We start from the raw sequence: 14,503 nt of genomic DNA on the forward strand, positions 1-14,503 counted from the left end.
TACTTCCCTCCCAGCATCAGCTCTCCCCCTCGGTGCGTCTCCGGACGTCTGAGGGTCACTGTTCCCTCTAGATTACTCTGTCATTTGCACTACGTAGTCTGTACTGTTTGTATTGTGTCCGACATGGGGCTCGGCCCTAACGGGACAATAAATGGATTTGGAAAGGAAAGGAAAGAGACCGTTAAGAGGACAGGAGAGAGCCGACATCGGTTTGTACGCTGCATCAAAGCTACGCTCGTGGTATGCAACTAGGGCACTGCTGGCCTCAACTCGCATCAATGTGCTACCGGATAGCCCCGCCCCGTTCATTCGGGTGAAGAATAAGGAATTCCGAGTCACAGAACTTCGCACAGGAGCATGCACAACGACTCGTGACAGACTCCACAGACTGTGGCCGCCCTCAGGAAAGGGTTGGCAGATGAGAGAGGCCAGACGGAGGACACGAAGTAGTCGAAGTTCAACATGGAGCGCACGTCTGTATCCAGTAGTCCTTCGGCGTCGCGACAAGCACGCGAGCGCAACAGAGAGAGATAGATATGCAGGGTTGTACAGAACATCTAAACCAAGCAAGCGTACACGGAGCCCATTATACATCGCACTGAATATACAAGTGGATAAATACCACAGTCAACGGCATCAGCACCACGCCCTTACTGAGGATGAGGCGCAGGAACGAGGGGAGGAGGAGGGCTAGTATGGACCTTGCGACGGTAGTGCATCACGAGCTCTGTCGACTGCCGGCGCCAGACATACTGCCGGACGGCGGCGAGGGTCATGTCGAGGGGGAGGACCATGTCGTTGCAGAGGATCTCGTATTGCTCGTCGGCGCGGGGGCGGTCGTGTCCGCGGGCAGACGAGAGCGAGCGACGATCGAAGGAGGAGCGAGGAGTCGCGACGGCGGAGACGGGAGAGTGGCTGCCGCCAGCTATCCTCTCGAGCTTGTCTTGCACCTACAGTGACGTCACATTCACATTCGAAGGCCGACGAGAACGTGAAGGAACGTACATGCATCGTGAGCTTGCGAACGCGTAAGAAGCGGCTCGCAGTAAGCTTAGACTGTTGTCTGGATGCGTGCATCCCATCGTCAGCTTGTGAACGGCAAGCAAAACAACCGAGCACATACGTATTCAAAAGTTCTGGCAGCGTCTCCCCGTCGGGCTCCTTGTACGGCAACAGGACGAAGCTGATCTTCGTGATCGGTATCGGCGGCACCTTGTTCAGCAGAAGACACTCCAAGAGCCACATCGGCATGTTCTCCTCCAATTGGCGAATGTCGCTCGCCGTGCTGGACACATTCCCCCGGTAGAGCGTATGCCAGCCTGAAGGCGCTTCCTCCGAGATGAGGATCGAGGTTGTCGGCGGGATGGGCAGAGACGGCGCTTCGCTTGAGGATGGCGGGTTAACGGGGCCCGACAGCAGCACCTGAGCCGGAGTCTTGGCCACAGGCTGGCTCGCTGGCTCCTGTCGTTGAATCGACTCGTCAGTATAAATCGTAGTCGCAGTCTCCAGCCTATATATGAGACGATCGTTACTCACATCAGGAATTGCACCGACCGGTGGGGCAGTGATCGTCCCGCCGGGTGTCGTCGGGCCAGGAGTCTCGCTCGCTGCCCGTCTAGTGCCCTTGCCAAACGCCTTGAGTCGACCCATGAGACTGCCCACACTGGGCGTACTCGGAGTCTCCGGTGCGGACGTCGAAATCGCAGCCGACTTGCCTCCCCACCCAGAAAAGTCGTCTGGCGTAGGCGCGGTCGAGACCGACGGGCGCCTCGTGCGCAGCGAGAAGTAGTCGCTCGTCGACGTCCCCGAAGGCGGGAACGACGACGGCGGGCCAGATAACGTTTCGGCCTTGTGGACGTCCTTGCTTCCGCGAGGTAGAGGTGTTGCTTCGGCGGTGCTCGGTGATTGAGGGATGGGAGACAAGGCAGAGTCGCGGAGGCCGCCGTGTAAGGGGATCATGGGAGTCATGAGCGGCGACGAGCGCGGATGAGAAGAGATGGAAGGGGACACAGCAGGGAGCATGTTAGGAGATAAGATGATAGTTGCGCTGCGGGGTCCTTGGGAGGTCGCACTTCGCGCAGAGACGTCTGACGAGGAGCGGCTTCGAGCATTCGGAGTCGAGCTGGAAGCGTTAATGTCGATGTGTGTTGGCGCGCCACCGCGCTGGAGACGGTGTTGCGAGGACGAGTCGTGTCCGTTATGGTCGCGGTCGCGGGCGCGACGAGCGGCTTGGCGCTGTTCTTCGCGAATGAAGCCATAGAAGAGGTTGCGGAGGACCCACTTCCCGATGTTCACTAAAATACGAAATCAGCAACAAGCGAAGCAGCACGCAACGGGCCACTCACGTCGTGCTTCCTCGCTGAACTGCCTCTCCGGACCGTACCCAGCCTCGTCCGCATAGATCTCCGCCTCGAAGCACTTCTCGTTCAGATGAACAGTCAAAACACCAGTCTTGGTATCGAGCGACGACCACGACGTCACGACCGCCTCTCCCTCGATCCGCTCGCGGACGGTCTCTAGCGCTTCCCTCGGACTTCTATGCTTCTCCGTCACGCTCCTACCATCCGCACTTCCGCCCGCGCCACTCAAGCTCTGATCGCTGCCGCAGAAGCTCGCAGCGGCGACCTCCTCGCTAGTGAACCAACCTAGGCACGCTCCGCGCACGACGTCCCACACAGCGACCTCTCCGGCGGTATCGACGGTGAGCGCATGCACGCGGTCGTTCAGCATCACGCACCGGACGAGTCCATGGTCGCCATCTATGACCTCGTCCGGGTCCAGTCGCAGCGGAATCGCGTCGGCAGCGACCTCCCGAACGTCATACGCAGCCCTCGACCGGGGTGTTGGCTGGATAGTCATGTTCTCCTCAGGGCGTGTGCGCGAGTGGATCGTATCGCTGCGCATCGGGCTCGGCGAGCGAGGGCCGCCAGACTGGGCAAAGATATTCTGCACGGGCGAGCGCACCATCCTCGGCACGCTGAGCACCGACGCCGCCGAGTACAGTGTCGCGATCTCTGGGTCGTGCCCGCGCAGTGACGGGGCGAGCATCCCGCCGAACCCAGTGTCGTTGGGCGAAGTCAGGCGGACGAGACTCTCGAAAGGGATGCCGTACCAGGTCTGCTCTCCTTCAAGGTCGGGATCGATCTCGAGGTCAGCGATGGCGCTCGCAGTCGCAGAGATCGCGGACGGCGTGAGAGACACGCGATGAGCCTTGGATGCCAGAGGGCTCGTGCTCCCCTCCCGAGTTATAGATGTCGACCGCATAGGCGACTTTGCGCGGGAGCCAGAGAGATCAAGCGAGTCGCGCTTCCGTTGCATGTAGTACTCCCGAGCAGACTCGACGGGGAGTGGAGATGACACCGAGCTCTCGAACGTGCCCTCTGCGCTGAGCGCGGCGGCACGTACAGCTCGCCGTGGGGGAACCTGCCAGCGCTTGATGCTAGAGCTTCCAGAAGCCGTCCAGACGAGGTTGTCGTCCATAGCGACGATCTTGTTAATCCCTTCTGAGCCAGACGTGCCTGGCCGGTCCGACCCGGAGTCCTGACAGAGCACGATACACTCGCCCTCGGAGACGTCTGCGCAGCCCTCGACGTCGACCTTGCACACCAAGCCAGAGCGGTCGCCAGAGTAGAAGACCTCGAGCGCGGGATGTGACGAGAACAGGGACCAGACAGACTCGGTGTGGTGCGTGAACGTGTGCAGGCAGCGCTGAGAGGACAGAGACCAGAGCTTGATCGATGCTGCAAACGCGTCAGCCCACATCCTTCATGCTTGGTCGGGTACGCACCATCTGCTGATCCTGTGAGCAACTGAGTGCGAGTCAGACACGTCCACTCGACCATAGAGAGCACTCACGTATTTGGCGTCCTCGGAGATGAGGATGGCACGGATGTTGTCCGTGTGGCCTACGAGCTTCGCGATGCGCTTGCCCGATCTCGGATCCCACATCCTGATAACGCGCTCGGGAGAGCCGGACGCGATGACGGAGCCGTACGGGTCGGTCGCTAAAGCGTAGATGGACGCTTTCGGGCCTGCGGCCTCTGGCGGGTGGAGAGTAATCAGCGGCTCGGTCTTGGCAGTAGCGGACGCCAAGTCCCAGAGCTTGATCGTGCGGTCGAACGAGCCGGACGCGAACCACTGCTGTTCACGGCTACACAACGTGAGACGACTGGGGAGAGAGGCGGGATTGGACTCACCAGTATGTTAGGCAGCGAACGTAGTCGGTGTGGGTGCCTATGATGGTAGGCTCGTGAAGGGGAGTAGACTGTCCGTGGGCGTGGGGCGACCAAGCCCGGATCGTACCGTCGGAGGAAGCCGATACGACTAGAGCGTGCTGTTAGCCCCGCACAGCGGCGGAGAACGAAGGACGCACGCGTTTGATTATAATTACAGAGTAATATATCGTTGATCCAGTCCGGGTGCATCTGGACGGCTTGACGAAAGTGCGTTTGCGGTGGGTGCGACTGGGGAAGAAAACTAGTTAGTTCACGCAGAGACGTGACGATCGGAACAGAATCATGATGAAGAGATAAAGCGAGGATCCTCTCTGGAATATAGCGGAATATAGCGAAGACGACCTATGGCGCAGGTGCCCGCGTACGTCAACTATCCCGCTTCAGCGGTGCGCCACGGTACTGGTACAGGACGGTGCTGCGCGAACACAAGGACAGGCAAGCCGGGCTGGGACCGGTACGGACGCAGACACGGCGGGGTCGAACGCTCGACCCTGAACGTACTCGTACAGTCAGAATTCGTTATCAGCGTGGCCTCCAAGACACGCGACTTGTGCGTAATGCGTTTCCGAAACGAGACCTTCCTCTCCTGCATCCCCCGCTACACTTCAGTGAGCTCCCCGCCAGAGAAGGCGCGAATCACCCAAGAGGAGGCGGACAATGCGCTTGTCGCGAATCGTGCCACGCGCGGAATAAACGGGAGGCAGATCAAGAAAGCGTGCAGGGACGCGACGTCGCTCGTGCCAAGTCGGTGCAAGAGAGAGCATCTAGAGGAAGCGTTGAACGCGATAGAGAATACGCCCCAACGCCCCAACTCGATACGTCCACGAAGGTCAACGCGCGCTCATTCATGATTGAGTGACGAGTTCGAAGAACGCCCTGACTCATTGTAGAAACTGAAACTCGCCACGACAGCTCCACCAGTCTTTCAGAGTGCGGGAAATCCGTCGGTTCGTATGGTGAGAAGCCGTTCGAAACAATCCCACTGGTGCCGGGTCGAGCATCGAGTACAGGTACTATGTCAACATTGTTCGCGGTTATTCGCCGCTTGGAGTGCGCCTTAACGTCCGAACGCCTTAAGCGCAAGGGTAGGTCAAAGATGTCCAGCCTTGAACTGCACTGCAAGCAGGCATTTCGCGGCGTTGCACTGGTGCAAGCGAGCACTCCTCGCGTTCGAGGGGGTTGCTCGGCCGCTTTATGGGGGGCATAGCCCTGAATTTGTTGACAGGATATCTTCGGGAAGTTATCGACTGATACCTTCCCGAGATATGTATTCTGGATTTCTGGTGGTCATGAGGTTTATTGTCCGCGGCATTCATTTGTGGGCACGAGAAAGGAAGCATTCCCTGTGCGATATCCCGACGTGCAACAGGAGGCCAAAACGCGACACTTCCATCGTTCAGAAGGGTAACTCGGGATAAGGAGCAGGCGTACCCGACGCAGGCGAAAGTCAAATCCACTATCTCCGGCGTTGTCACAGACAGCGTCACCCGCCACTGCCTGTCGCGCATCGTGTTCTGGCCCTCGGCGCACTGAATCAGACGCGTTTCCACAAGACATTTCTCTGCCACATCTACGATGCGCTGCGCTTCAATGTGCTCTCTCCCTTCGACGTCACTCGCGCAGAGTAGGGACGAGAGCATCTTGGGGAAGCACTAAACGCGAGGAGAGGGTCCCTCAAGGGATTCGCTGCCAGGCTAAGCTGAATGAGGGGCGGCCGGACACCGTAGGTCGATCCACCCTGTATCATAACATGGTGCGCGTAGACCGTGTCATGACTAGTTGACTGAAAGGCAGTGGGATGGTGGAACTGTCAGATTACGCCTTGGGCTATAGCCCCAGTGGCCAACACGACAAGGCATGCGGGCGGGTCGCGATACGTCAATATGACGGCCCTGTGGCTCGCGCGATACACGAGAGGTGCGCCCGCGCCCGTGCTCGCGTCCGTCGCGTCACTGTCGTCTGGCGCACAGTGCCGCCGTTCCGTGCTGTCCTCGCGCAGGTTCTCGTTCGGGAGCGTGCTCGCAAAACGTCAACGAACACGATGAACGCGATCTCATTCACCGAGACAAACATGTTCACCAAGCAATACGCGTTGACTCGTCGCTCGCCAGGGCAAATCCACGGCGATACTGCCGACATTTGAGCGATGCGTGTGTGCGATCTTACAATCCGCCGGTCCGTAGAAGACCCGTTTCCGGAACGATGTAGTGCATGCTCTGCAGAACCGAGCCACGTCTACGTCGAGGGTACGAAAACATTACACGCTGCTGACCCCCGGTAGATAGAAGAGGCTCGGTACTCCTCCCGCCAGTCAACCTTCAACTGCATCGCGAGTAGGTGTCGGGCATGTGCCAGTAAACGCACCTCGCGTTGCAGGGGTTTCTCGGCCGCTTGCTTTGGGGGGTTCGACTCAGTGTAGTTTGTCCGGGAGACTGTCCATCGTATCCGGCGGACAAACCTCCTGGTCGATTGGACGATCTCGCAGAATCACATAGATAGATATAAAGATGTGCGAATGAACATACCTTGAGAGCATGATACGCGTCCATGTCGGTCTCCCACTGCTCCTCGTAGGGTATCGCGCTGTCTTGGGGTATCCGGCGCCGCGTCTTGCCCGTGACCTCGCCCAAGACGTCGCCGTCGCTGCGATACTCGTCGCCCTCCTCCGCCTCCTCCTCGATGATGTCGTCCGCCCAGTTCGTCATAACCTCCCACCTCCGTAGACTCTGCCCGGTAACGCCATATCGCTGCGCGCGACGCTTCATGGGGATGCCCAGGTCCCAGGAGATAACGAGTCCATCGCGGCCGCCGGTGTACAGGATCCCTTCGGGCGAGGCGCGGCCGACGAGCTGCGTCGACGTATCCAGAGCAAGACATGAGACCCCCAGACGATGTCGAGGATGCTGCGCCCACCGGGGCGTGGCGGGTGGCGGAGTGACAGTATGCAGCCCGGGGAGGAGCAAGGGTCCGACAGAGCCGTTGCGAGGAATGCCGTGTGGAGGAAGTTGGAGGCGCGGAGGCGGGTCGGCAGGCGGAGGGATCACATACGACACTCGGCGCCGCGCTGGGGCCATGGAGCTCGACGTGCAGAGTAGTCTCGTCGCCGTTGAGAGCGACAGGCAGCGCCGTGCTTGCCCGGACGTCGGCGCAGGCACGTGGTTCACAGGCGCAGTCCGGGGCCGGCGGGCTCAATTTGGTTAACGTCGCTCCGGGACGCCGGGGTCGACTCTCCCGACGCCATCCGCTGCACACCGCGGTCGACCAAGCACAGCCCGGGCTCAGAGGCGATGTTCCAGTAAGCAGCTGCTTGCGATTGTACTACTACTCGGTACGCCTCGACCCTCCGCTGGGACTCGCTGACCAGCCCACCGCCTACTCCATCCCTTCTCCCTCGCTCGTCCGCACACCCTTCCTCAAGCATCTCGTCCCATTCCGCTGACAAACCGGGACGCTACGACGACGCGACTCGAGTATCAGCAGGAGTCGTAACTCCGCCGCCGCCGCCCACCTCACTCCACCAACCAACCGGTCCGTCTTTCCACGCGCGAGATTGAATCACGGACACTGCGCGACTCATCGACTCTCCAGCGACAGTGACCGCAAGCCCGCTCGAACGACACCGCGAGTACGCGTCCGTCTGCACCCGCCTGCCCCGCACACAGCCCTGGAGTGCCCGTGCCCGCGAGGAGAGGAGTACGCTACGATGTACTACCATACCCGTGGCTAACGTGTGTAGAATATATTTTATTCTCACCCATCCTCCCCATCGCTCGCATGCCGGGCGGCGACTGCATCGTCAGCAACCAGACTAACCGGTACGTACCCACGGAGGACAAGCCTACTCACCATCTTCCCGTCTTTATAGGCCATCGTGTTCAGTCCGTGGACGCATCCGGCAAACTAGGATAGGTCGTGACGGTCAGTGTCATGCCGCCGAGGGAAACAATCCCCACTCACAATACCGACGTCCGAGCTTTCTCGCAACCCGCGCGTTCGTCTCCTCTCCACGGCCACCTGAACAACAGTATTGCCCGACACGAGTTCCCGTCAGTACGCATCTCACGTCGTGGTTGAGACGATATACTCACCTCTCACGCCCTCACCGCGTTCTTGTGCATCCGCGTCCCCCGGGAGCTACAGGCAAGTAGTACGAGTCAGCGCGGTCAAATTCCTGCATGGCACGGCGATACGAGCGCGGCAGACCAAGTGCGAGACAACTTACCGGCGCGACAGATAGCACAGCAGCCACTGTTGAGCAGGGAGACCATGGAGAGATGGGCTACGACCAACGGTGAGCAGCGTTCCGCTCTCATGGACAGAGAGGACAGTCACTCACCCATGTGTATATCGATCTAGAAGTGCAGGTCAGCGTACAGGACTGTGCGACGACACGGAGAGGCGAATACACACCGACAACACAACGCGCACGAACACGCCGCTGCAGACGACCAGGGCTGGGAGGATGCACGCCGTCGCACCGCCGTGCTCACCGTCAGCACGAGCGAGAAACGAGCGGGTAAGCAGGCATGACGGAGAGACAAGAGCTCAGCGGGACCAGGGGATGACGGATGCACTTGAGTGCTGCCCGCCCGAGTCCTCCACACACTCACTCTATATACCCCAGCTCGTGCGTGCACGGACCATCCGAGTCGCTCGCCCGCCGTGATTACGCCCGGGAGCAAGTTCCGGGCGGCGGTTAAGCGTCGCTTGCCGCTTCCCAGCAGGCTCCAGGAGTACGTACTACGCATTCTCCCGCTCATCGCGTTTCAGACTAGTGTTTATTGACCCTCGCGCGCCGTCTGCGTGCAGATCCTCGTCTCCGGTGCTCGGACTCTCGTTCAGCGGCCGAGTGTCACCCTGTCCCTCAGATGTCTGAACTGTGAGGCCCGCGGTACGCATCTGCTCACAGAATGCCCCAAGGCCCAAGCTGAAGCCTGGCGACTTGAAGCGGGACCCGCAGGATGGCAGTCGGGGAGCGTACGGCCGGACCTCGGACGCGGTGTGTGCGGTGGGGGAGACACAACATCGGTACGCTGACCGGGAAGCGACGGCAGCCGCCAAATGCTGAGCTCTCCGTTCCCGCCGCCGCCGTTATGCACCGTCCCGCAGTCGTCCTTTTGAGCTTGATGGACTGTAGCTGGGCACAACATAGCAGGACGCCCTGTCTGAGTTGCATGCAGCAATACGGGGGATCCTACAGAGTCGACGGCTGCGGTGCCCGGAGGACGTGCATCGTGAGCATGTCTGTCCAGGAGAATGTTGCACTCGCCTGTTCAGTGGCTTGGCAAGTCTACAAGCTGAGGCGCGTTCGCATCGCATGACAGCGCATCAGGATTCGGGACGGCTGAACGAGAATGCGTCAGCAGTTTGGCGTGAGAGTCGAGAGTTGACAAGTCCAAGACTGTGGTACGTACGCCGCTGACGGCTGGGAGTCTCTGACCCTCATTCTGAGCTGCAGTCACTGCTGTGCGCCGCACGACCGCTGCAACGGCCGCACGCAAAGCCCAGTGCGAGACCTCCATAGTCGGATCGCACTAACCCGGCCGCTGCCTCGACCAAGTTCAGTCATATCGGTTCTCTGGGCTCTGAGCTTGCATCCCGGGTTTGCATGCGGAAGAACTTGCGCACGAGCCTGAGATTGAGTCGGGCATGCGCTCGTGCGAGGGGAGTGTGGACGTGAATGTAGTACTATTCCGTAGTGAGCAAAGTGACTACAGATTACGCATACTGGAGGCCGACTTGAAACAACTTCCAGACGATTCGTACAACGTCCGAGTGCATTCAATCTCTCAAAGCAAAGTTCAAAGGCTCTCCTGTGACTCCGTTAGCGATAGGATCCCTTTGGAGGTGCCACCAATGTCCCACGACTTTCTCGCAATGTACAAATGGCTTGAATGAATAAAAAGCAGGATTATATATAATTTGGAGAGCTTCGCTCAATGTATCCAAGTCCGTGCTCGAGAACTCTATCCTTCATGACCTCTACACGCCCCCGCCTCTTACAGCGTGTCTCGTCTGCTCGCCCAACCGCTGTTCGCTCATACTCACATGCGGCTCTCCTTCATCCGTTCTCTCCGCCTTTCATTCCGCGCCTTGTCCCGCTCATTCCCGGTGTGCCACTCACATCAGAGCTTCCCAAGCCCGACCACTCTGATCCCCGGGGAAGCGTCCGACTTCTTCTGAACACATTGCTAGGTACGCTCATCCTCACTGCCGCTTCCCTATGTGCATTCTCTGACTCTTGTGCGTCATGCCATTGCAGTTCATGCGACTGGCGACCCGTGTGCACGCATGTGCTGGACTCTCCGGCTGTTCCACAAGGACATCACCCTTCGCTACGGTGTCCTCCTCTATGGCTGGCCAGCCGACGTCCCGTTCATGAATCTCAGCACAGGGCACGGGAGCCCGAGCATGGCGCAGGTCCGCCATCTTCTCACCCTTCTCACGGCAGAGCCCCAGCCACGCATGTATTTCATCCAGGCCGCACCAGAGCAGCTGCTCGCCGCTGAGCGCGATGTCTCCGCTGTCGCTCCCGGCCCTCTGTTCCCCGCCCCGGCTCCTCTTCCGTACTTTGGCCGCAGTGATATCGGCAGGCGGCGTGTCTTCAAGCATGACTCTGATGGCAATGCCATCCCGCATCGGTATGTCCGGAACGGACCAAAGAGCGCAAAGGTGATCAGTGAGAAGCTCAACTCCGAGGGTTCGGATGAGGTGTCAGTTGTCAACCGAACCCGTGGTCCGCTTCCGCAGATGTACAAGGACGGGGTTTGGCTTATCTGGACAGAGTCGGGATGGCGGGAACCAACTATGCGCGAGCTGCTAGCCAGTGGTCGCATGTAGGATGTATTTAGTTCTAGATATCGTCATGTTGTGGAGAAATGGCATCATCTGTCCGAGCTCGAGCTTTGAGTCAACGAGATATAAACAAATATCAACTGGTTGCAAGTCACTGCCTAGGCCGAAAAGATAGATAATCATGTAACGTGACGGGAACTTTAGTTCCCTTGCCCTTCACTTGCATGCCAGTGCACATTGACTCCCCAAGAGTTCGGACACTCAGAGCCCTAACTACGCTGTACGGTACTGCATGCTATCTCCTAAGTATCGTGGCAACACAGGCAGCCCTGACCACTGTACATGCAAGTACAGCACTGACGGACAGCGGGATGAGCATAAGAAAAGAATGATGACACTTCGGGCTCCATCCGGGGCCGAGACTGGATCTGCTTACCGTCACCGAACCCTTCGCTTTGCGCTTGACAACCGAGCGTGCAGCGCCATCGCGGTTCGCAGCATGAGCGGTTCCCCTTCTCTCCCCCGTGTCCCATCCAAACACGCTCTCGCTCTCACCCTCCTTCCGCCGTCGCTCCCAGCCACATCCGCACAACACATCCTCTCAGCTTCACGCGGACGGCATTGTGTTCGCGTCCACAGCACCTCCCATAATCCATCTCATCTCTGCAACCGGGTCCCTGAGGAGCGGCTCAGCGACACATCTCGCACAGTCGCACATGCCAGCACGACAGACAGCCGGCTTGTCCCGCACTTCTCCTGCAACCGGCCCTACTCGAGGACGCGCGATGGCTGCTGTTGGTCACGCAACTCCCGTGCGATCCGTGACCTATGTTTCCCAATGCCCACCTCCTCTACGTCTCGTTCCTAGTCCGGTGAGTGGTACCAGCATGTCATCTCCGTGGTATGTACTCACCTGCTCGCAGAACGGTCAAGGTGCCTCACGAACGAGGCAACCAGTTTCTGTGGGCCTACCTACCGGACATCTTGTCCGAGCGGCCTCTGCTCCACGTCGTACTCGCTCGAGGTCGACTTCTTTGCATCGTGCCTGCTCCCGGATCGCAGCGGCGAAGCCATGTGCGATCTGTTGGTACTGCGAGGGACGAGGACGGCGCTGTCGCGGATGGTGAAGAGGAAGATGGGGAGCCTAACCCATCTTCACCCACGACACCCGGTGCGCTCAGCTCATTGCCGTCAGCCCACAGAACCCTGCTGACGACATTCCTGCTCGCCCGCGGACTTCCGAGTCTCATTCCATGTTCACGAGGGCCAGTACAGGCGATCAGTCGAGGCGACGATTCTAGGCCACGTGTTCAACTCGCCTGCGCAGTCGCAGTCGTCGCTCCACCACCTACGGCCTCAAACCCTTCTGAGATGCACGAACAGCAGTCTACTCTCCTCACATGGTCGCACTCCGGTCGAGTCTCAGCTTCTGCATCCAACGCGACTGTCGCACCGGCCAGGACACAGCGGCGGCCGTCGACGTCTCCTGGGCCGAGCACCGCTCCTGCGACCAAAGCTTCCCTCCGCCACCCCTGCCTCAGCCGCCTTCTGCGTCTTCGCACTCGCATTTCCTCCCGCATCCCATTCATAACGCTCACGTCAACCCAACGCTTACTCGTGCAGATCCTTGTCCTTGAGGTTCGTCGAGGACGACGACGCGGATGTCTTCGATGCGGACGCCAGGGAGTTCCTCTCCGGACCAGGAGCGGTAGCCAATGGAGGATGGAGAGCGTGAACGCACCGGGGACGGGACGAGGGACGCCTCAGTCTTGGGGACTGCGCCAGATGCAGGGCGAGGACTGGGGATGCAACCGCTGGCGAAGGTGTCGCCGCAGGAGACGGCAACGCGAGTCCGCCGTCCTTGGCCATCTCGTGCTCGATCTCTGCCTCGGACATCATTGTCGACGCGACGCCTTCATCAATGATATCTCGCGAATCTGAGGTGAGTGTCAGTACGACGTATATGTCATGCTCGGCGGGAGGACGGACATCTAACGGAAGAGGTCTCCAGACGTACCTTCCAGCCTGAGGCTGGACCTACCGCGTGCGCCCTGTGTTCAAGTGGGTGCGACGGGGGAAACTCTTCAATCTCCTCTTCGGCGTCCCGGACATCATCCAATGCTACCGAGAGCTCCTCCAGCCGAGATGAACGCGTAGTCCAATCCTCCAGGGCCGTGAGCAGCTGGTCGCGCTCAGAAACAGCTAACGAGAGTTTCTCCGAGAGTCAAATGTACACATCACTCCGGCAACGTCAAGTCTGCCCGGAATGCCAGCGCAGAAGCCATACTCACCTTCACGCGGCCGTACACGACACTGGCAAGGTACGTGCTCGTTCTGGATGTGGTTTGAGTCATTGCTGAGCCGCTGGTCGCAGGAAATTTGAAGACTCAGGACGCACCTTTCCGGGACAAGGTGTCGGGTGAGAGCGGCCGCGAGCGTAGTCGGAGCTAGCGGGGTAAGTCGTCAGACTTACTGCCACGCGTCGTCCGCGCCGGGGCAAGAGTCAGTCACGCAACGCTGAAGATAAGTGACCGTCCGCACTCCAAACGAGCTTACTGAATGAGTCTGTTTGCAGACGAAACGCGGAGCCAGGAGCGAGCCGGCTGCGCGACACCGGGATGAGGATGGTAACTTGTCAAGATGTGCTTACCTCCGTGCCCTAATCCACTTCTGACATCCATCGCACGTCGTGCACAAGCTGCGCCCGTCTCCCCGAGTTGGTCGCGTGAAGTCTTCAAGGCAGGTTGCAGATCTCGCTTGACTGCATGCAAGCGGGTAGGAGACGGTATGTGACAAACTTACCTTGTTGTCCTAGTGCCAGCTCTGATCGCATTCCCTCCCGTATTCCGCCACCTCCGCCCTCTCCACAAGCCGCACCCAGAGTCCGTCGCATGAAGTCTTCAAAGCCGGGTGCTAGCGAGAGTCGAGATCTCGGGACTGTCAGACGAGTAGATACAAAAGCTGACGCACAGCCGTGAACGAGAGGCGAGAGGGTGAGTGCGCGAGAGTCGAGCACCGCATGCTCGGCAAGAGCGGATACAAGCACCCGAGGCTCGGAAGGTTCCCGGGTAACCTCACGCTGGTGCGCGCGCGTGTTCTGACGCTTTCGCAGCTTCTCTCCGCCGGAGTGGCTCTTTTTATCTCTGCGCATCGTGTTACCATCGAAATATATCGAGTAAATTCCTGTCCAGCCTTGACCGTGGTCGACTTGTGTGTACTACATACATGTACTGCAGTGAATACATCTCGCCTCTCGAACCCTCCGCAAGTCCTTCGAGTCCTCCGGGCCCCGAGTTCTCTTGTGCCCTCGATCCTGTGCCCTCGAGTCCTCCCACCACGTCTCCTCGAAGTCGCTCTCCGGGAGCTATCCTCCGCAGAAGTGCGCCCAGGGTGTCCTCCGCAGAAGTGCGCCCAGGGTATCCTCCACAGAGGTGCTCCCCGGGAGCTATCCTCGAAGCTCCCCGGGAGGTATC

The 14,503-nt window shown here is 59.4% G+C and overlaps 5 protein-coding genes across 5 annotated transcripts; 3 read left to right on the forward strand and 2 right to left on the reverse strand.

Annotated features, from left to right (window-relative positions):
* Positions 1–650: 650 nt before the first annotated feature.
* Positions 651–7,309, reverse strand: L226DRAFT_474449 (WD40 repeat-like protein; the record flags this gene model as incomplete). Its single annotated transcript, XM_067676595.1, has 10 exons — positions 651–950; positions 1,006–1,063; positions 1,124–1,461; positions 1,537–2,294; positions 2,346–3,740; positions 3,788–3,809; positions 3,856–4,150; positions 4,197–4,323; positions 4,373–4,463; positions 6,761–7,309. The coding sequence occupies 10 exons, from the start codon at positions 7,307–7,309 to the stop codon at positions 651–653; spliced, it is 3,933 nt and encodes a 1,310-aa protein (XP_067528330.1).
* Positions 7,310–9,096: 1,787 nt separating this feature from the next.
* On the forward strand, positions 9,097–9,746 carry L226DRAFT_401509 (uncharacterized protein). The gene is made up of 2 exons (XM_067674575.1): positions 9,097–9,641; positions 9,694–9,746. Exon 1 carries the CDS (start codon positions 9,197–9,199, stop codon positions 9,554–9,556), a length of 360 nt encoding a protein of 119 aa, XP_067528331.1. The 5' UTR covers positions 9,097–9,196; the 3' UTR covers positions 9,557–9,641; positions 9,694–9,746.
* A 464-nt stretch (positions 9,747–10,210) lies between these two features.
* L226DRAFT_576977 (uncharacterized protein) lies at positions 10,211–11,075 on the forward strand (the record flags this gene model as incomplete). Its single annotated transcript, XM_067685484.1, has 2 exons — positions 10,211–10,430; positions 10,498–11,075. The coding sequence occupies 2 exons, from the start codon at positions 10,211–10,213 to the stop codon at positions 11,073–11,075; spliced, it is 798 nt and encodes a 265-aa protein (XP_067528332.1).
* A 636-nt stretch (positions 11,076–11,711) lies between these two features.
* Positions 11,712–13,262, forward strand: L226DRAFT_401588 (uncharacterized protein). Its single transcript, XM_067674576.1, has 3 exons — positions 11,712–11,902; positions 11,954–12,972; positions 13,042–13,262. Exons 1-2 carry the CDS (start codon positions 11,859–11,861, stop codon positions 12,969–12,971), a joined length of 1,062 nt encoding a protein of 353 aa, XP_067528333.1. The 5' UTR covers positions 11,712–11,858; the 3' UTR covers position 12,972; positions 13,042–13,262.
* A 336-nt stretch (positions 13,263–13,598) lies between these two features.
* On the reverse strand, positions 13,599–14,289 carry L226DRAFT_541190 (uncharacterized protein). The gene has a single exon (XM_067682029.1). It carries the CDS (start codon positions 14,179–14,181, stop codon positions 13,765–13,767), a length of 417 nt encoding a protein of 138 aa, XP_067528334.1. The 5' UTR covers positions 14,182–14,289; the 3' UTR covers positions 13,599–13,764.
* Between the last annotated feature and the right edge of the window lie 214 nt (positions 14,290–14,503).

This window comes from Lentinus tigrinus (genome assembly GCF_003813185.1).
Source record: "Lentinus tigrinus ALCF2SS1-7 unplaced genomic scaffold L226scaffold_99, whole genome shotgun sequence".
Classification (NCBI taxonomy): domain Eukaryota; kingdom Fungi; phylum Basidiomycota; class Agaricomycetes; order Polyporales; family Polyporaceae; genus Lentinus; species Lentinus tigrinus.

Bases quoted from the DNA above. Each gene is read 5' to 3' on its own strand.
- L226DRAFT_401588 (XM_067674576.1), top strand. From the start codon at position 11,859: ATGTTTCCCAATGCCCACCTCCTCTACGTCTCGTTCCTAGTCCG. The intron at 11,903-11,953 runs GTGAGTGGTACC...ACCTGCTCGCAG, and splicing joins TACGTCTCGTTCCTAGTCCG to AACGGTCAAGGTGCCTCACG.
- L226DRAFT_541190 (XM_067682029.1), bottom strand. From the start codon at position 14,181: ATGCGCAGAGATAAAAAGAGCCACTCCGGCGGAGAGAAGCTGCGAAAG.
- L226DRAFT_401509 (XM_067674575.1), top strand. From the start codon at position 9,197: ATGGCAGTCGGGGAGCGTACGGCCGGACCTCGGACGCGGTGTGTGCGG.